Source organism: Brassica oleracea, chromosome C4, assembly GCF_000695525.1.
Source record: "Brassica oleracea var. oleracea cultivar TO1000 chromosome C4, BOL, whole genome shotgun sequence".
NCBI classification, from domain to species: Eukaryota; Viridiplantae; Streptophyta; class Magnoliopsida; order Brassicales; family Brassicaceae; genus Brassica; species Brassica oleracea.
This window is the reverse complement of record NC_027751.1, coordinates 740193-761304: the sequence shown is the minus strand read 5'-3', so window position 1 is coordinate 761304 and position 21112 is coordinate 740193. Positions and strand designations below refer to the sequence as shown.

The window sequence follows — 21112 nt, the reverse complement described above, 5'->3', positions numbered from 1 at the left end:
CTTGCGAATCCGTTGCGACGTGGCTACAATTTGGCGACAGATTACGTTTAGCGTTGGTGCTGAGGCCACCGCTTTCATCTGTCGCTATCCGTCGCCTATTGCATTTTCGCAACGGATTGTCTACTCTAGCTATGAATAATTCCTTAGCTATTTCACTAATTTCTTGTAGTGTTAAACAGATTGTGAGTGGTATCCGTCCTGTCAGAAAACTAAAAATGTTACATCATATTTTCATACTTGATCAAAATTTCCAGAAATGTTTAAAAAGAGTTGAGGAGCTCAAAAATCATTTTCAGCTATGATCTTTCACGTATAAAGTTAAAATGATTATAACTGAAATTCATTTAATTAAAACTAGACATGTTACATGATACATGATTAAAATTTCAGAAAGTTAAAAAAGATCAACAACTGAATATTAGCTCAAAATCATTTCCACTCTGAGTCATGTAGTATCTCGCATTATGCAATAAATTTTCTTGTATGATGCCAAAAGTATATTCAAAATTGCAATATTACATTCTATGATCTCTTTCTTGATCTATATCATATGGTTGTTTTATCTCATACCGTTGGACATACAATCTTACAACCTACACGTCAAATAGGTCCATTGCTCCTTACCATCTAATTACGCTAACCATTCTAATGAGTTTGTTAACATTTAGAGTAATCATAAAAATATAATTTATGCATGTATTATTTCATTAAAAATTGCAGTCCTTTGATAATTAACGTTCACGGTCAGCATATATTGTTGTATGAGTTATTATATGTGTACAAGATCTGATACAAGATATAATTAGGTTTAATATATTCTACAGACTTTGACCTAGGCATTTGCCTTGAAAACTCTTTATTTGATTTCATGTATTGATTAATTTGTCTTCATGAGTGAATTCATCAATACATACTTAATGCAAATCATTATTACAGTATTTATTGTCTATGTGTATTAATAATTTTATGCATTTTGTGTATTTATACGAGTTCTTTATATTAATTTAAATGAAAGTTTGGCCCAATCAATATATGTATATAGTATATTAGATCTTTACGTATACTAACTTGGAATTTTTTTGGCCCTTTGGTAATATATTTCATACCTAATTTACATTAATACATTTACTTGATTGCCTAAATTATAGCAATTAACTTATGAGCAATAATGAGACATAAATTACTGTTGCCATATATGGATTTTTAATTTGAACATCCTTTAATTTTGTATATTCATTAAGGAATATATATGACACATTAAATACTAATTATTAATTAGGAATGACGCATATGATACCACGGTATCTTTATCATTACTAAACTATGTTTTTACCAAAAAATAACTAAACTATGTACATGCTTTATAATTTAAAAAAAAAAATTATATTGCAAAAACTAAAGTATATCACACATATTTACTATTATATAATATAAATATTATATATATTATATTATATTATCTCATCCTGCCTAGTTATAGTAGTTATTACAACATGCATGAAGCAACTTGTCATAAATCATAGTGGATAAATATATCGACCCATTCATAACCACAAATGGGACTTTCTGATGTAAGAATCTTCAAATATATCAACAAGTAAGGTTTTTTTTATGTGAACAAAAAAAAAACTTGTTGAACCAGTACACTTATGCGTTTATGTCACCGACACGTGTACAAACCCTAGCCTCTTTGTAAACTTTTCCCGGTCGGCACATATAGCCTTTGGTCGGAGCACAATGAGCATCCTCCGAGCATATACACAACCCCTCTAATGCACAACCAGCTTTTACAATCGTCGCGTTCCCTTTGATCCCTAGGATTTGATCCGTCCATTCGCTCGAGAATAAACCATCCGGATCATAACTCTTCTTCACTCTCAAGAACGCTGGTGCGTTTTTGTACTTTTTAATCACTCCATCAAATGCTACGTTTCTGTTCTTACCCCAATGTGGCAATGCATTATACTTGAACAACGCAATTTGCTCAATTTCTTCTATAAAATCCTCGTATAGTCGCGGTGTTAAAGGATCCTTGGCTCGGTAATATGTTAGATCAAAGTCTATGGCTTCCGTATCTTTCCCAAGATAAGCTGGAGAGGCCGTGACATAACGCATTAAAATACCGTTATAAAGTTCAAGTCCACACAGAGATTTCTGATCGATCTTGACAAGAGATTTGATGTCGGTGATGAAACTTTTGACTTGCGTGAGAGGAATACTGAAACATGTTTGATGATAAAATTCGCCTTTTATACGTGAATCCCACGCACACGCCGTGGTTAACCCATCCTGAAGGCTATCTAGACATGATCCTGACGTCATCATACGGTTTTGGCTTCCAATGACCGGATAGCCGGTGAATGCAATACCTAAACAATGCCGTTGAATTTTTTTTAACATAAACATGGGAGTGAATAAACTTCGTATGTGAAATCAACCAAAATGTATAATAAAACGAAAAGTTAGTTATTACCATTGTTTGTCAAACCGTAGGAGGTACTGAACAGTGTAGATGAAAGTAGTGTGGCTTCCGCACACTTCCCAGTCGCATCTCTGAATATCTCTTGCTTCTCCTCTAAATTATTGTACAATAAGAATGAAATAAAACAAAACATATATCTTATGATTAAAAGGAAAGTTAGAGATGTTCTAAGAAAAAGAGAGAAATAGAAAGTAAAATATCATTTTTCCCTTTGACAAAAAGATATAATCTATTTTCTAACTTTGTCCAAAAAAATAAAAATCTATTTTCTAACTAATAGATGTCAAGTTGTCACGTATAATTCTATCATCCAACAGTTAAATTTTCTTATCCAGGACATGGGTTAAAGTTATAAGTTAATAGAAATCTAATTGTAACCACCTGATTACATCTTCAACTATTGGTTCATAAAATGTTCTCATATGTACCTTTATATTTTACCTCCACATAAATTCAAACCTTTTTCTCACAAAAACTTTAGGCTGTAACTGAATGTTTTTTTATGAATGTAATCACGTGAAATTAGTCGTATGTATTCCAAAAAAAATTACCAGTTAACGGTAAAAATAATTTTTTTGGATTACATACATTTCGGTGGGATAAATGGAATAATACATTGTGAATCATGTTAAAAATCATTCATGATAAATAAAAAGAAAAAGAATGAATGGAATGATATAATTTAAATATAATTAAAACATAAATACATATTTCATTCCTTTAATTCCTCAAATCATCATCACAAATTCGTTCCACGTTTATTCTATTGATTTCAATTCCATTTATTCCATACATTCCTAAAATGAGTTACCAGTTATAGTCTTAGAAATAAGGATAGCTAGGAACCTGATGATCTTATGATGGCTAATGCCGCAGAGGGTTGGGAACGGAACGGCAAGAAATCATACAAACCGTTGCCCGGCGTGTTGACTGCTACTCGGTCGTCCATTCGATACACAACTTTACCTTGGCTTGGCAACCATACGAAATCCGCAAACTCATGTTTTTCCCCCAATGTGAGGACTTGATCATCGAAATCCAAATCGTTTTTCATAACATATTTTAACGATCTTTTGAACATCGGTTGTAAACCAAAAGTCACCTTAAATAAATGAAAATTTGTAGTTAAAGAGTATAATTTTGGTTTTTATTTAAACCGAAAAAAGTAAATATAGATGATCTAACCTGGGAGATAACACCAAGAACACCAAGTGAAACCTTTGCCGCGTTAAACTCCACAGGAGTTGTACTCTCACTTAATACTCTAACCTTTGCAAATCCATCATTGACCGAGCCAGGACTAACAATCTTGATCTCGGTAACATAATCATGGACCGCACTTCCTTTACCCCACAATGAGCTCCCGTGAGCACCGGTTCCCAACATACCCCCCACGGTCAGTCCCCACCAATATGGTGCATAAGGCAACGCCAATCCAACCTTAGCGGCTTCAGTGATCAACTGCCTAAGTGTCACACCGCTCTCAACTGTCAGGGTCATGGCCCCTGCATCGGCTTGCACCGTGTGGTTTAGAAACTTTGTGCTTATGAACAAACCGTTGGTTCCGTCCGTGCACGCAAGCTTAGGGATGCTATGGGAATATCGAGTGGTCACACGCATTTTGCGTCTGGTTTTTGTGGCTGCTGCCACGATAGAGACAAGCTCGGCTTCGGTTGTTGGGTACGCAACGTTGGCCGCTCGACACGTGGACCGGTCTGGGAAGACTCCGTATGAGTTTGTGACGCTACAATCCGTGTTTCCTGAGACACATCTCACGGGATCTTCCGGAGGTGTTGAGAGTGCCGTATGCACAAGTGTAAACATACAGCATAACCCCAGGACGATCCGCCAATACGAAGGAGAAAAACGAAATGCCATGTTCTTTTGTTGAAACTTTTGAGATGCATTGCGAATGGTGCTTTTGGTCTAATATATAGAGGTTGTGTGGTGTAAAAGGCTAGCTCAGTGCGATTTAAATATAATATTTTTGTGAAGTCATAAAAGGCTGAGAGGAAATACTTCATGCTAGATGTTGTGTAGAAACTTTAAACATATTCGATCCATTAGTAGGGGACTGACAAGTTAATAAAGTTATATCACATGGTCTTACCCCCCATAGGCCTCGGCACCGTTTATTGCTTTCCGGAAAAGAAATGTTAATGAAAAATCCTTCAGCGTATGTATCCACTAATCCATATAACCCTTAAAATTTTATCAGTTTCTATTCCCTGTACTTTTATCCGCTAGCAAATAATACGTTTTGTCCCCTAAACATAAGCCGTTAATTGAAAGGTGCGTTATATATGTTATATCAGAGCTGTGACAAAAAAAAAATGTTATATCAGAAAAAATCGACGAGTCCATCTCTTATCAAATATGACTAAAACATCAAATCATTTTATTTCTGCTTAGTATAATTAGTAGTTAATGTTCTTTGTAAAGTTCTCATGGAAATATTGGCCTGCGTATGTAATTTGTCGTGCATATATATATAGTTGAATAGTTTAAAATAGTTATCTTTGCCACGTCGTTTTATGCAACTAAAAACGATAGTCGATAACACCTTTTTATTAAAAATCGAAAACTAAAGGTAGACGTGAATATTTTAAGGGGTGAATATTCAATCAACCGTATGTTCACGACAAGTTCCACTAGTAATTAATTATAACATAAATTTCGTAGCAGCCAAGAATTCAACTCTTGAAAGCCTTGACAATACCAAACTCTTTTATGAAACACACAATAGATGGGTCTTTTTTGTTTTTGGTTAATATAAAAAAATATAACTGTACAGACGGGAAAGTCTTTGTTCTAACTTAAAAAAAAACAGAACATGAGCCAAGATGAGCAAGTAGAAAGGAAAATTAAAGACGTCGTTGTAAAATATCGTGGTTGTGATGTCATATGAGTGATACGCGGCTGAAATTGCTGGAACATTAGATGGGTTTTACTATAAACAAATAAAGTCAGTTGGATTTTGCCCTATATATAAGTTATGAGATCACTTTGATTTGATAAAAAAAAAAAGATCACTTTTATATGTGAGATAGAAAAAAGTATTGGTCGATATAGCTAGCTTTATATCTATATCTATGTATATGGATATGCTGTCCATAGCTTGCTACTCAGCATGGTGTAGGCCTTTACGGTCAGTATTGTGGTGTACGGGGTTAGGGTTTCTAAGCTTGTCCCCCAAGTTTAGCTATATGCCTATTTTAATTATTCTATAAACGCGTGAATAAGATCCAGTTCACTTTATTATCAATAAGAATGCCATGGCATCCACGTCCCTCACAAAGTCACACGCCGTTGTCTTGTACTCAAAAGATTTAGACAAAGTCAATGAGACAAAATTTTAATAAATTACGTGGTCAATGAATCTCAAACATTGAGGCAAACCCCTCCTCTCTGACTAATTGATAAATTAGTTTTATGATCATGGCAACGTATACCTCGATCCAGTTCATAACTAATTGAATCGGATTCTTTTTTTAACCGATGGATTGTTTTAAAAAATGGATCCAGCATGAATCCGGTATATCGCACCGGATCGCGACAACCAGATATATTATTTTCCTTCGCACCGCCGATTGAAACCCTATATGTATTTGATTGTAACATATTTTCAGACGATATACATTTACGAACTATAATTTATCGTAAAAGCATATGAATAACTCTTGTAATTCATATAAGTCAATCCAGTTTAATTATTAATCAGGCTATAAAGGCAGGTGCAGTGGAAGTCTCTCTCACTGTTTCTACGTATTAGATCATCTATATCGCGCGTCTCTACGCGTCTCTAAAATGGGGGCACGATTTTGCAAAAAACGGTAAACAAAGTATGCACAATAAGAAACGTGTGTTGTGTGTCTTTTGCACTATTCGCGGGTTCCACCGACACGTGACAGTCCGCGATTGGTGCATTTTTTTTTAAATCAGAAAAAAAATAATAATAATAATAAAAAACTTTAGCGATGCAGATGCTCTTACAATAATAAGTAAAAATCAAAAAGTAGGGAAGAATAACAGAAAACTTGTGAGACGTTTATGTTGGAAGAAGCGTTTAAAAAAAGTGTTAGAGATTTTAGTTTTAGGTGTCAATATTTAAGTGGTTTATGTTTTTTAAAATTAAAATTTAATTAAACTTATAACTTATATTATAATAAAATATGGTTGAGGACCTTGAGGTACTCGAGGGAAGATATATCTCACTAATGGTGTTTTTAAAGCATCAGCATCAAAATTTTTGCATGATCTCCGAAGAATTAAAAATACAAAAAAATTGTAAAAGAAGAAAGAAAAAGAAAAAAGTCAAGAAAAAAAGAAAGGACGTAGAAAGATTCTACGGGAAGAGCCCAACTTCTGTTTTAAAGAGACTTTACAAACACTTGTAACTTTTTTATTGGTTTACTTTGATTTATAATATAACATTTAATTAATTAATGAAAATATTAATATTTATGAGTAAAAAGTTTTGGCCATTTATTACAGTAGGCCATTTATTACAGTAGGCCATTTATTATTTATAATATTATTACAACATAAACAATGTATAACAACAACGGCTCCTGATATAAGAGGCGATGTAGATAATTAACTTACTGACAGTGCCTCATTTATGCCACTGACACGTGTACAGACCCTAGCCTCTTTGTAAACTTTTCCCGGTCGACACAAATATCCTTTCGTCGGAGCACAATGAGCATCCTCCGAACATATACACAAACCCTCCAATGCACATCCATTTTTTACAATCGTCGCGTTTCCTTTGATACCTAAGATCTGATCCGTCCATTCGGTCGAGAATAGACCGGTTGGATCATAGCTCTCTTTTACTTTCAAGAATGCGGGCACATTCTTATACTTTTTAATCACGCCATCAAACGCCAAGTTTCTGTTTTTACCCCAGTGTGGCAATGCGTTATACTTGAACAATGCTATTTGCTCGATTTCCTCGATGAAATCCTCGTAGAGTCGCGGTGCTAGTGGGTCCTTGGCTCGGTAATATGTTATGTCAAAATCTAGGGCTTCCGTCTCTTTCCCGAGATAAGCTGGAGAAGATGTGACATAACGCATCAAAATACCATAGTGGAGCTCCAGGCCGCATAGAGACTTCGGTTCAATTTTGATAAGTGATTTGATGTCGTTAATAAAACTTTTGACTTGAGTGAGAGAAACACTAAAAGTTGTTTGATGGAAAAATTCGCCATTTATACGGGAATCCCACGCACACGCCGTGATTAATCCATCTTGAAGGCTATCTAGACATGATCCTGACGACATCATGCGGTTTTGGCTTCCAATGACCGGATAACCAGTGAATATAACACCTAAAAACGGTTAATATTTGAAACATCGAGGTAAGAGTAAGTAAAGGTTGTATTTGAAATCGATGAACAGTAGATAAGTAAAAACGAAATTATATACCATTGTTGGTCAAACCGTACGAGGTACCAAACAGTGTAGATGAAATTAATGTGGCTCCTACACACTTCCCATTCGCATCTCTGAACCTCTCTTGCGTCTCCTCTTGAATCATACAAGAAAACAAATTAAAGTAACGTTTTTCATTTTGTATCCAATGAGAGAAATGATATAATAAGGAGAAAAATATTGGAATCGTGGGTCACTTGATAATCTCTTGGCAACCATACTTCAATTATGCTATATATTATATTTCAGTATCGGTTTTGGATCCAAGAGTTATAATTTAATACAATACTATTTCAAGAATTACCTGATTACGTATGTCTCTCTTCAGTTTTGGATCAACTACCGTTTAAAAGCCGTTGATATATGGAAAATTTTGGTTCAGAAGTCGCTTGTTTTTTGGTTAATTAAGTTTTCATACTTGAAATTTTTAAAAGGAATTTATGAAAATAAAACATATTGAGTAGAAATGTGAACAAAATAAGATTTTAGATTAGATCATGGTTTCTTCTGTTTGGTAAAACACGTCATGAACAAGATTGTATCTTTATTTTACTATTGAAATGCAAACACTTAGCACAAAATAGTTCAGAAAGTTATGTAAAGTCGAGTTGTCCAAAACAAGTTATGTAAAGTCGTACCTGATGATCTTATGATGGCTATAGCCACAGAGAGTTGCGAACGGAATGGCAAGAAATCATACAAACCATTGCCTGACGTGTTGACAGCAACTCGGTCATCCCTCCGATACACGACTTTGCCTTGGCTTGGTAACCACAAGAAATCGGCAAACTCGTGTTTCTTTCCAAAAGTCACCGCTTGTTCCCCGAAATCCGAATCATTTCTCATTGTATATGTTAAAGATCTCTTAAACATTGGTTGCAATTTAAAAGTCACCTTTTAAAAAAAAAGTATAGACCACAGCCAAAAAGTTGTAATTAAATTGACATAGAACTATAATATTGTCTTTTGTAGTAAAACACAAAAAATAATCAATCTAACCTGAGAGACAACCCCAAGAACACCGAGAGAAACCTTGGCCGCGTTAAACTCGTTAGGAGTCGTAGTCTCGCTTAAAACTCTAACCTTTGCAAACCCATCACTGACCGAGCCAGGACTAACCATCCTGATCTCTGTCACATAATCATGGACCGCACTTCCTTTACCCCACAATGAGCTCCCGTGAGCACCGGTTCCCATCATACCACCCACGGTCAGTCCCCACCAATATGGTGCATAAGGCAACGCCAATCCAACCTTAGCGGCTTCAGAGATTAGCTGCCTAAGTGTCACGCCGCTCTCAACAGTCAAGGTCATGGCCTTTGCATCTGACTGCACCGTGTGGTTTAGAAACTTCGTGCTTATGAACAAACCCTTGGTCCCGTCGGTACAAACGAGCTTAGTTATGCTATGCGAATAACGAGTTGTTACACGCATTTTCTGTCCGGTTTTAGTGGCTGCAGCCACGATAGCGACGAGTTCATCTTCGGTTGTTGGGTACGCCACGCTGGCAGCTCGACATGTGGAACGGTCAGGGAAGGCTCCATACGAGTTTGTGACTGTGCAATTTGCATTCCCAGACACACACTTGACAGGATCTTCAGGTGGTGTTGAGACTGCCGTAAGCACAAGTGTAAATATACAAAGTAACCCGAGGAGGGTACGCCAGACCACAGCATTTTGGGGAAAACCATACGAAGGAGAATAACTAAATACCATCGGCTTTGATTGAGTTTTGTCTGACTCTCGCCAAATGTATTGCAAATGGATTTTTTTCTGTAAACATGTTTTCTATTTATAAAAGTTGTGTGGCGTATAAGCCGGTTTAAAACCGATTTGAATAAAAATATTTTGGTTTATTAAAGTAGAAAAGGTTGAGATAAGATGCATCTATCGTGCTATCTTGTAATTAAGAGAGTAGTAACCACTAACCCCATCCGATCCATCAAAATTTTACTGTCACCTTAATTTCATTTAAATAATATGGTCTGAAAGACTTAACCATACTCCTATCATCATGGTAGTCCCATTGCCGTAGCCCGCATGCCTGGTTTGTTGTTTCTCCTTATTTTCTAAATGTTTTTAGTCAAAATATTCGCCTCGTCGGCTTATGCAGTTCTTTTTCTTTATTTCAAAACGATGACTTGAAAAGCTTAATGGTAAATTAATCAACGATATATATCTACAAGAAAGTTTCAACTACTAAATATCATACGGTTTCCGTAGCATATAAGAACTCAACTGTCAGTAAAATACACACATTATAGTTTGTTTGTATTTTAAAAACATTAATAAGCATACGAGTCTCGTAGTATCTAAGAAAGCAACTCTGGATTTCTTTGACTATGTCAAGCTATATAATACGCAGTCACATACTAGTTGGGTTTTTATTATAAAAGACACATTGGTTGGATTTTTCCATGTATCTTTAATATAGGGTGAACACAAGTAATTTTATTTTGAAAGAAACACAAATCGTTGAGATTATGCGAATGGTTGTTTAGATAGAGGGTTAAAAGATGTCAAATAAAACATTCATATATATCTTTTGCTAAAAATAATATAGCTTTTAGATCGGATACATTGAATGAACAAAAACTCCAGTTATTTTACCAAAAGAATAAAATAAAACACATTTATACTATTATGTAGAAAACTGAATGGGATAAATTTGTTTTAATTCTAAATATATACCTTACTCAGCTAAATCTCATTCATCTAATTTATTTTATGTGTAAACTTAAAACTATATATGTAAACTTAAAACTATTTAGACAAATGGGAGGCTGAAGATAAGAACGCCATGGTATGCGCACGTCAGTATAAAGGTATACATTATTTCATGAATTACTAAAATCATTATTTTCAGAAGTAGAAAGTATAAACTAATAGAGCTAATTTTGAACAAAAATAGTAATAATTCACACATTATTATATTTTGGTTACAACAACATTAGCAATAACTCGTCATAGTAAATATCGACCCATCCATAAAATATGTTTTTTGATTTTAGAAGCAATGAATATTAATAACTTACTGATTGAATCACACTTATCCCACTGACACGTGTACAAACTCTAGCTTCTTTGTAAACTTTTCCCGGTCGACACAAATATCTTTTTGTCGGAGCACAGTGAGCATCCTCCGAACATATACACAAACCCTCCAATGCACATCCATCTTTTACTATTGTCACGTTTCCTTTGATCCCTAAGATCTGATCGGTCCATTCGGTCGAGAATAAACCGGTCGGATCATAACTCTCCTTTACTTTCAAGAACGCTGGCGCGTTCTTATACTTTTTAATCACTCCATCAAACGCTAAGTTTCTGTTCTTACCCCAATGTGGCAATGCGTTATATTTGAACAAAGCAATTTGCTCAATCTCCTCGATGAAATCTTCGTAAAGCCGTGGTGTTAGTGGGTCTTTGGCTCGGTAATAAGTTAGGTCAAAGTCTAAAGCTTCGGTTTCTTTCCCAAGATAAGCTGGAGAGGATGTGACATAGCGCATGAGAATACCGTAATATAGCTCAAGTCCGCATAGAGATTTACGTTCGATCTTAACAAGAGATTTGATGTCGTCGATGAAACTTTTGACTTGCGTAAGTGGAACACTGAAAGTTGTTTGGTGAAAGAATTCGCTTTTTATACGTGAATCCCATGGACACGCCGTGATCAACCCATCTTGAAGACTGTCTAAGCATGATCCTGACGACATCATACGGTTTTGGCTTCCAGTGACGGGATAACCGGTGAATATAATGCCTAATGCCGGTGAATAATCGCAACAATATAGGAAATGAGTGAGTTAAAATCAATAAAAGTGAATATTGTATCTGAAAGTGAATAAACTAATAATTATTTACCATTGTTGGTCAAACCATATGAACTAGCAAACAGTGTAGATGAAATAAGTGTGGCTCCTACACACTTCCCATTCGCATCTCTGAACCTCTCTTGCGTCTCCTCTTAATTAATACAATACATGAGGAAGAATTTAAGTTGTGTACTATAACATTTAATAAATAGCGAACTACTATCGATAATTTTATAATTTTTTTTTATCATATACAAACACGAAAGCCTAAGCTTTAGAAAAAAAGATGAACCTGATGATCTTATGATGGCTAATGCCGCCGAGAGCTGTGAACGGAACGGCAAAATGTCAAACAAACCGTTGCCCGATGTGTTGACAAGTACTCGGTCGTCCATTCGATACACTACTTTGCCTTGGCTTGGTAACCATATGAAATCCGCAAACTCATGTTTCTTTCCAAATGTCACAGCTTGATCCCCAAAATCCGAATCATTTTTCATAACATACCGTAACGATCTCTTAAACATCGGTTGCAATGTAAAAGTCACCTTTATGGGACAATTGTATTATAAATAATGTGTTAGAACTATGATATTCTCATAACATATAGCATGCAAAATAACAGAGAGCAAAGTTTTTATGAATCATACCTGAGAGATAACACCAAGAACACCAAGAGAAACCTTAGCCGCATTAAACTCATTAGGAGTCGTAGTTTCGCTTAAAACTCTAACCTTTGCAAACCCATCATTGACCGAGCCAGGACTAACCATCCTGATCTCTGTCACATGATCATGGACCGCACTTCCTTTACCCCACAATGAGCTCCCGTGAGCACCGGTTCCCATCATACCACCCACGGTCAGTCCCCACCAATATGGTGCATAAGGTAACGCCAATCCAATCTTAGCCGCTTCAGCGATTAACTGCCTAAGTGTCACACCGCTCTCAACCGTCAGGGTCATGGCATCTGCATCGGCTTGCACTGTGTGGTTTAGAAACTTTGTGCTTATGAACAAACCGTCCGTTCCGTCGACACACACGAGTTTAGTGATGCTATGGGAATATCTTGTGGTTACACGCATTTTCCGTCCGGTTTTAGTAGCTGCAGCCACGATTGATATGAGCTCAGCTTCAGTGGTTGGATAGGTTACTTCTGCGGCTCGACACGTGGATCTATCTGGAAAGGCTCCATATGAGTTTGTGACTGTACAGTCAGAGTTTCCAGACACACACTTGACAGGATCATCAGGTGGTGTTGAGATGGTAGTGAAGACTAGTGTAGATACACATTGTAATAGGAGAAGGGTGCTCATTAGTGAGGTCATTTTTCAAGTGTGTTGCGGATTAGGTGTTTCTTCTTTGTAGATATATATGTTTGGTATACAAAGGTTGTGTGGCGTAAAAGGCCCGTTTACAGTGTGATTTAATTTATAATATCCGGTTGATAAGAAAAAAACTGAGAACTGAGATATGAGATGCTTGTAAGATAAGATTAATGATCATGTTTGTATCATCTTCTCTCATTATTATTTCATCGATTCATCATTTGGAATCCCTCCATTTTCATTTGTGTAAATCCTAATGACAAAGTATTCATTAAAAGAGTTTTAAAATAAATTAACGTTTGATACGTTGTTAGAAAAAGTTTTTCAAACCTAATGAAGTAGCTAGGAAGGATTGTAACCACAACATCTGTACTGTTGATTGCTGAATTACATAATAGTATGATAGTACAAATTACAAAATCTTTTGTTTGTTGTGTGGTCAAAGATATTAGCAGTTGATTTTCCAAAGAACTCACGTCTTCCTAATTTAAATGGTCGTAATATTTTCCAACTAATAAACGGCACCGTCAAACCAGTTTACCTAATTAGGGTTTATATATGAACAAAACACTTGCGAACATAATATCCAATAGCTGCGGGCTCTTCCCCTGATGGATGGATCATTCCTTCTCTTCTGACCAGGAACCCTGCTCTTGCGGAAGTTAGGAACACATTACTAACTATAACTGCGCCATCGAGTAATAGAGGCTCTGACCCGTACGTGTGGTCTATTAAGGGATCTCCTACCACTTCGTTCTCAATAAAACTTACGTGAGAAAAGTTCCGTCCTGCAGCTCCTTCTCAGCGATGGGCAAAGGCTATATGGTACAAAGGACATATTCCCAAACACGCCTTCACCTTTTGGGTTACACACCTTAAGAGACTTCTTACAAGAGAAAAAACAGCGAGATGGGGTATTCATGCTCCCTCCCTCTGCTGCATTTGCGGGTCTGAAACGGAAACAAGAACCCATCTGTTCATACACTGCCCATACAGCTCTACGGTTTGGCGATTAGTTCTTCGTCGGTTTGGAAGTAACTAAAGCTTTCTTGACTGGCCAGACATGATTGATTGGATTTTACCAGGTAATGGACTTTTCAGTCTCACTCTAAAGCGTCTGGTTATCCAAATAGCGATCTACCACATCTGGAAAAAGAGGAACAGTCGGCTGCACACCTCTGTAGCAGCTCCGGTAACATTTGTTTTCAAGCTGATAGACATGAGTGTCAGGAATTCAATCCTCGCTCGCCTCAACTGCAACAAATTCAAGAATCTCCTATCTCAATGGTTCACTTTTGAGTAGAGCTTCTCTTTGATCTCTTCTCTTGTTATTGTTAGACTTTTTTTCACTTTTTGGGCCTTCTAATAACTTCATAGCTCCGCCGAGCATATGTATTAAAACCGTTCCAGTTTTTGGTAAATAAAATTCACATTCTATCAAAAAAAAATATCCAATCTGTTTAGCCGGACATAAATATGGAATACAATCTTTACTATAAAACCAGTTAAATAACCTTAAGAGAGAGAAATCAACAAATATCAACCGAAAACAAACTTATTTTAAATATTTATTAGATTCTGACCTGCCCTTAAAAAAGCGGATACATTTTTTGTTTTTACATTTTTTAAAATTTTAATTTTTATATTTGTGTGTTTTAGTCACATTTATATTCTTTTTGTATAATATTTCTTTTAAATGATTAATACAATGTTTTAATAATTGTATTACAATAATTGGACCACACTTATATCAATCGGTGATATTGATGTTTTAACATAATATACATGTAAATTTAGCATTTTGTGTGTAAAATACGTAGCGCAGGTAATTATTTCTTTCTAGTCACGATATTATATATTTGAAAAAGGTATTATTCCACTATATATATATATATATATTTAAAACTAAAGCGGTGGTTACACCATACGTGATAAGTAAAATTTGAGTAGGATACCCAGGACCTCGTAGTCCAGTGGTATCGTCCTTGGGGAGGGAAGGTGACCGGTTCGACTCGCGGGGAGGGGGAGGCGTGTCCAGGGCCCGTAAGAAGGTACAGACAAAGGCTGGCGCCGGGCCTAGGTGGTGGGCCGCAAGGTCAACACCTGGTTAATAAAAAAAAAAAAAAAATTTGAGTAGGGTCATACCAATAAACTATATAAATATAATACTAGTCGTGATTTTAGGCCCGCTTATATAAAGGCTTGGAATGGTAACTAGTTTTCCGTCCCGCCCCGCAATTAACAGTAACAAAAATCTCTATATATACCCTATATCTATACATTTTTATAACTGTTAGAACCGCACCGCAATTAAACCGCTTGTTCCGCACCGCTCAACCTGCAGTCACCATTCGGAGCTAGGGTATGAATACCAAAGTAAGCACGTCTTCACAAAATTTAGAAAAGAAAAAAAATCCAATGAGAGTCAAATGTAGGGAGAATAGACACGTGTGGGGTTTTCCTATCAAATTTTGATTCCATATTATAAAGTTATTAACTTCTACTTTAGATGATTTTTTGTGTGAGTAAAAAGGGAACAAATATAGATTTGATGATTCTAGTATGTTGTAACTTGTAAGTAAAATCTATATTATTAAAATAGAATTCATGATTTCTTTCATGTGTGATTTTTTTATTTGGATCATCTTTAGAAAATTTATTTACTTTTACCTAACTTAATTATAATATATTTTAATATCTTTATTTTTATTTTAAATATTAATAAATATTTTAAATAAATGTCTAACAAAATATTTCAAACTAGGTGATTCACCCGTGCCTATGCGCGGACATGAATATTTTTTTAAAAAACAAAATATAATAATTTGGATAGTATTTAATTAGTTTAAGACTTGTAGTTTTATTTGTCTGTGTATTTTTAGGTTATTTAATTAAAGTTTTATTTATAAGTTATTTAACTGTGGTATTATAATTTTTTATTCAATATATTTAATTTGGCCATGATATTGATTTCTAAAGTTCTAAAATCATGAGTGTAAAATTTGATCTTGTGTGTGTTATTTATTTTTGATTCACCCTTATTAACTTTTTCTCAAAAGTTTTAATCAAATAATTACCTTTAGTTGTTGCATGAATACGGTCCTCTTATTTAATTTTGATTTTTATAATTGTAGGATTATAAGAAGTCGAAAAATATGAGTTTTAAAAATTATCTCATCATCAATCAAAACCAATCTGAGTTGAAACAACTTTTTAAGATATTTTTTTCCAAAAACTCTTGATGTCTTATTTTGTTTTGCATATATCTAATGAAAAATGAAATTTTCTGATGGAAGCCATGGGAGTTCTTATCCTACAAAGAAAATACATTAAGAAGATTTTCTATAAAGGATGGATGATTGAGTGATAATGTATATTTATGTCGATAGTTTAATAGTTTAGATTTATGAGAATCAGTTGTTTATGTATACTTTTGGAGGCCTTCAAATAGTATTAGGTAGGGCTGGAAAAAAAATCTGAACCCAGAAAACTAAACTGAATCCAATCTGGATAGTACCAAATCAGAACCGAAACTGGTTAAATATCCAAACGGGTTCAAATTATTGGTATTTAAAAAGCGGGAACCAAACTCGATCCAAACTAAAAAATTTCAGGTATCTGAATATATCCAAATCAGATTTATATACTTGAATATATCAGATATTTTCAGATTTAATATCCAAAGATTTTGAAGTTGTCCAAAATGTATAAGATATTTTGAAGCTGTTCAAAATATTTGAAATATATATATATAAATAGTCAAAAGTAAATGTATAAAATATCTAAATAGTACTTAAAACACCAAAAATATTTAAAATATCTATAGATTTTTAAATTAAATTTAGATACTTTGGCATACATTACTCAAATTTATATGTTATATATTATTTATATTTTTAGATTTTAAGAAATTTAAAGCATAAATGAATTTTAAGACTTTAAAATAATTTAAACTGGTTATCCGAACTCGAACCGAACCCGCAAAGATCCAAACCGAACCCGAACCAAAATATATAAATATCCTAATGGGGCTGAAATCTTTAACCCCGAAAACCCGAAAAGACCGAACCGAACCCGGATAGATACCCAAATACTATTAGGATTAAGAATTTATAATGTAGAAAACGAAGAAGAAAATTGCATAAAATAATGGGGATATTTTTTTATAAAAAAAAGTTGTATAACTATCAAAAGGTATAATCATACAGTTTTCCTTTCTTAATATCCTAAGAATTTTTTTAAAATATAAATAAAAGGTCACAGAACCTTTTTTTATTGTGTTTCGCGGATCTAAATTGGCCGCACACATATGGCACAATTTCTCCAATCCGTCTGCTAGGTGTCTCCACTCGGATTACAAACTCACGTTATACTAAGCTCGACAAAAAAAGTTTACAAAATTTGAATTTAAATTAAAGGAAAATTCGTTTTTATTAAATCAGATGTGTCAATTATATTAAACTATTGTATTTTAATAGTAAAAATATTGCTTTTTACATAATATTCTTTATTCATAATAATATGGTTTTAAAAACGAAAATAAAAACAAAAAAAATATTTATAAATATTGTCTTATATATGAAACTTCTTTTGATAACAATTTGTTATAAAAGGAATGTATTGATAAAAAGAAAAGAAAAAAAATAAAAAATTAATAATGGCAATTATACAATAAATTCAATTCATTAAAGATATCAATGTAATAAACCATCGTGAGATTTAACGTGAGTGCGCCATATAGGAAAGTAACTTCTCAAATAATATTATAGAGATACATTTTAGAATCTTTTTACAATATATTTTGAGATTAGTTAATTAAAATTTTAATTATCACAAAGTATACTTAGAAACTAAAATTTAGTTTAGTTTTGATTGTGAACAAAAATTAATAATTATATAAAATACTTTTAATAATATTTTAATGATAATAACAATTTTAAATTGATTAATTTTAAAAATTAAATTTAAGAAAGATTTTAAAATATGTTTTAAAAAATAAATATTAATTTCTATTTTTAATTTAAAAAAATAAAAATATCTTATCTATTTAGCACATAAATTGAGACTTATTTCATATGTGATTTTTTAATATAGACCATCAACGCTTTAAATGTTTTTACCATATAATACAATTAATTTACACATTCTTTCATAGATAAAACATTTGATCTTTATTCATATCGTATATAAAACTTTAGTCTACGGTTATTAACGTCTGTGTATTCTCCTGAGTTGAAAACCAATTCGGTTTATTATTTAAACAGTTATACTAAATTGGTTTAACTTAATTTAATTTTCACTTATAATTCAAATTTAGAAATAAAACAAAAATTATTTAAAACAGTATTGTTACATAATAATGTTTTCAAAATATTATTATAAAATTAGATAATATATAACACTAAATTATATAACTTGTTGATATATTTTATTATATAATCTAAAATATTTTAGTATTAAAGAAAATCCGCACGGTCGTGCGGGTCAGGGTCAAGATATAGTTGTTAATTATGGTCTCATATGTTAAAAGATAAAATATAAAAATTATTATAATGGACATAAAATACATGTAAAATCTTTCATTATAGATATGTGTATTGTCGGAAGAGTTTTATCATAGAATTGTTCATGACCATCCTAATATATAATGTTATTTAATTTAATAGAGTGATCATTATATATGAATAAATTACATATAGAGAAATTACAAGCTGTACAATGAAACCTCAAATATAAAATTTTACTGTACAAAACCTTATATATAAAGTACCTTATTTTTCTAATCCTTTTACTTATATAACTTTCAAATAATGTTAATAATTTTTTTGTGTAATCATTATAGTCCTTTTTAATACAAAATATTTAATTAATACTACAACAAATATTATACAAAAACTAAATAATGTTATTATACAATAACATCGTATATTATCATGCATAACATGATTACTAAAAATGAACTTGATATCAAAATGCTTTAATTGATTATATATGGGATATTACAGAGGTAATTATAATGAATAATTATGTAATTTATTTAAATTTAATGAATATTTTTGAATTTTTTATTTACATGCAATATTTTACTTAAATATAATATTTTGTTTATAATACTTTTGTTGTATATTTTATAGTTATTGTAAAAGATTTATGCTTTTAGTTAAGTTTTATTAAACATAAAGACTATTATATAAAATACAAAAAAATCAGATTTAATATAAAATTTTGTTTTTGGATAAAAATACCTTGGAACGTTGTATTTGAAGTTTTGCCAAATTTAACGTAAGGGACTTTTGGAGATGCACAAACCCGCCTCGTTATTTCATGGACTGAAAGATGGCTTATACTTCTTGGAGAGAAATACCAGAAAAATATAGTCTGATAATATTACATGGGCCTTCAACCGATTTACACCATTTGGATTTTTAATAAGAACCAGGCTCGTAATTTAGTGGACTAAAAGACGGCTTATACTTCTGTTGACCATGCATCAGCCGGAAATTTTTTTTCTGGTCCAGTTCGGTCCAAAATTATAGAAATTTCAATTCAACTTTTGATATAAAGAAAATGACGCTTTCTCTTAATAAGGTAAACATGATCAAAGGGTTGCCCAAGTCATTCGATATATGTGTGTTTGTGCGTCTTGCAAGAGTATAGGATATAGTAATTTTTTTAAAATAAACACTTAAAATTTATATAACAGTCACGAATATAATCAACATCTACAGTATTATATGATTACTAAGATCCGCAAAGAGCATTATATATAAACATTATTTTATCTATTATATGTTCTTACATCTTATGAAATAATATATATATATATTAAATAATTAAAAGTCAGTAACTATTACATATATAATTAAATTGGTACGAATATATAAATCAATTTTATTAATCCAAACGATATTTTTTTTCTATTTGATAGGATATATAATTAAATTTAAATGATATTAACATACATAATATATTTTTAATATTAATATTTATTAAATAATATTTTCTACTCATATGGTTTTTTGATCATTTGTATCATTTATAGCAAAAACTTTAAATTATTGATAACAAAATATTCATGTGGGATTAATATTTTTAGTAATTTATAATTTTAAAAAATTAAGTTGGGAATGTTAAAAAAAATGTCTAAATTAAAAATTTCAAAATTAATATATTTATGTAATTTATATAGTATATAGTTTAATTTAAAACGATATATATATATATATATATATATATATTTTTTTTTTTTAATCTTAGCATTTAATTAAATTAGATTTTTTTTACTTATATGATTTGTCATAACAAAAATTTAAGCCATGGATTACAAAATTTGAATATGAGACTTTTAACAGTTTTAATACTTTATAGTCGTTTTAAAAAATTCAAAATATAACATATACAAAAAAATTAAAATTTTATTATATGGTTGTTTAATTTATTTTAATAATTTAAAATTAAATAAATATGATATAAGATACACTAATTTTTATCAAATCTTTATTATTCAAAATCATTTATTGCCATATATATACTTTAGTCACATAAGGCAATTCCGTAACTTTTATTTAGGGAAATAATAAAGAACATTAATAATAAATTTATGGTGTGTTTAATAAAAAACTTATTATATAATTAGATGGACCAACATATTTCTTTAATGATTCTAAGAATAAACCTAGTGATGACACGTGGCTATAAAAAAAGTCTTAATGTTTCTCGATTAATATATAGGAGATTACTAAAACGACTGTTAGCTATAATTATAGACAGCGTAACTAAAGATTAGACTGTCAAGAGAATACACGACAAGAATCATCATATCATATTGCTTTCAATGCATACAATTATTGACCAACGCAGATTCAAGCTACTCTTCAGTTACTAACTACACTACAAGAAAACAGCGGCATACTGAGGAAAAAAATCGTCGGTATGTCGTCGGAAAAAAGTTCTCGGAAATAACTCCTCGGAAATTCATCTTTCCTCGGAAATCCCTCGGAAATTTCCGACGGAATTCCGAGGAAATGAATTTCCTCGGAATATTCCGAGGA

The 21112-nt window shown here is 32.5% G+C and overlaps 3 protein-coding genes across 3 annotated transcripts; all 3 read right to left on the bottom strand.

Moving 5' to 3' along the window:
• Positions 1–1498: 1498 nt before the first annotated feature.
• Positions 1499–4370, bottom strand: LOC106337761 (L-gulonolactone oxidase 5). Its single transcript, XM_013776885.1, has 4 exons — positions 3668–4370; positions 3329–3584; positions 2474–2575; positions 1499–2369 (listed from the first exon to the last, which is right to left on the bottom strand). Exons 1-4 carry the CDS (start codon positions 4358–4360, stop codon positions 1648–1650), a joined length of 1773 nt encoding a protein of 590 aa, XP_013632339.1. The 5' UTR covers positions 4361–4370; the 3' UTR covers positions 1499–1647.
• A 2558-nt stretch (positions 4371–6928) lies between these two features.
• LOC106339293 (L-gulonolactone oxidase 2) lies at positions 6929–9677 on the bottom strand. Its single transcript, XM_013778081.1, has 4 exons — positions 8918–9677; positions 8557–8812; positions 7913–8014; positions 6929–7815 (listed from the first exon to the last, which is right to left on the bottom strand). Exons 1-4 carry the CDS (start codon positions 9632–9634, stop codon positions 7079–7081), a joined length of 1812 nt encoding a protein of 603 aa, XP_013633535.1. The 5' UTR covers positions 9635–9677; the 3' UTR covers positions 6929–7078.
• Positions 9678–10884: 1207 nt separating this feature from the next.
• LOC106340076 (probable L-gulonolactone oxidase 6) lies at positions 10885–13061 on the bottom strand. Its single transcript, XM_013778942.1, has 4 exons — positions 12384–13061; positions 12026–12281; positions 11783–11884; positions 10885–11681 (listed from the first exon to the last, which is right to left on the bottom strand). Exons 1-4 carry the CDS (start codon positions 13059–13061, stop codon positions 10942–10944), a joined length of 1776 nt encoding a protein of 591 aa, XP_013634396.1. The 3' UTR covers positions 10885–10941.
• Between the last annotated feature and the right edge of the window lie 8051 nt (positions 13062–21112).

What these genes read in the sequence shown, in the direction of transcription:
- LOC106340076 (XM_013778942.1), bottom strand. Translation starts at nt 13,061, where the DNA reads ATGACCTCACTAATGAGCACCCTTCTCCTATTACAATGTGTATCTACA. An exon ending in AGCCATCATAAGATCATCAG is followed by an intron (nt 11,885 to 12,025) that starts GTTCATCTTTTT and finishes GTATTAATTAAG; the next exon opens with AGGAGACGCAAGAGAGGTTC. An exon ending in ATATGGTTTGACCAACAATG is followed by an intron (nt 11,682 to 11,782) that starts GTAAATAATTAT and finishes CACCGGCATTAG; the next exon opens with GCATTATATTCACCGGTTAT.
- LOC106337761 (XM_013776885.1), bottom strand. Translation starts at nt 4,360, where the DNA reads ATGGCATTTCGTTTTTCTCCTTCGTATTGGCGGATCGTCCTGGGGTTA. An exon ending in TTCTTGGTGTTATCTCCCAG is followed by an intron (nt 3,585 to 3,667) that starts GTTAGATCATCT and finishes CATTTATTTAAG; the next exon opens with GTGACTTTTGGTTTACAACC. An exon ending in CTACGGTTTGACAAACAATG is followed by an intron (nt 2,370 to 2,473) that starts GTAATAACTAAC and finishes GGCATTGTTTAG; the next exon opens with GTATTGCATTCACCGGCTAT.
- LOC106339293 (XM_013778081.1), bottom strand. Translation starts at nt 9,634, where the DNA reads ATGGTATTTAGTTATTCTCCTTCGTATGGTTTTCCCCAAAATGCTGTG. An exon ending in TTCTTGGGGTTGTCTCTCAG is followed by an intron (nt 8,813 to 8,917) that starts GTTAGATTGATT and finishes TTTTTTTAAAAG; the next exon opens with GTGACTTTTAAATTGCAACC. An exon ending in GTACGGTTTGACCAACAATG is followed by an intron (nt 7,816 to 7,912) that starts GTATATAATTTC and finishes AACCGTTTTTAG; the next exon opens with GTGTTATATTCACTGGTTAT.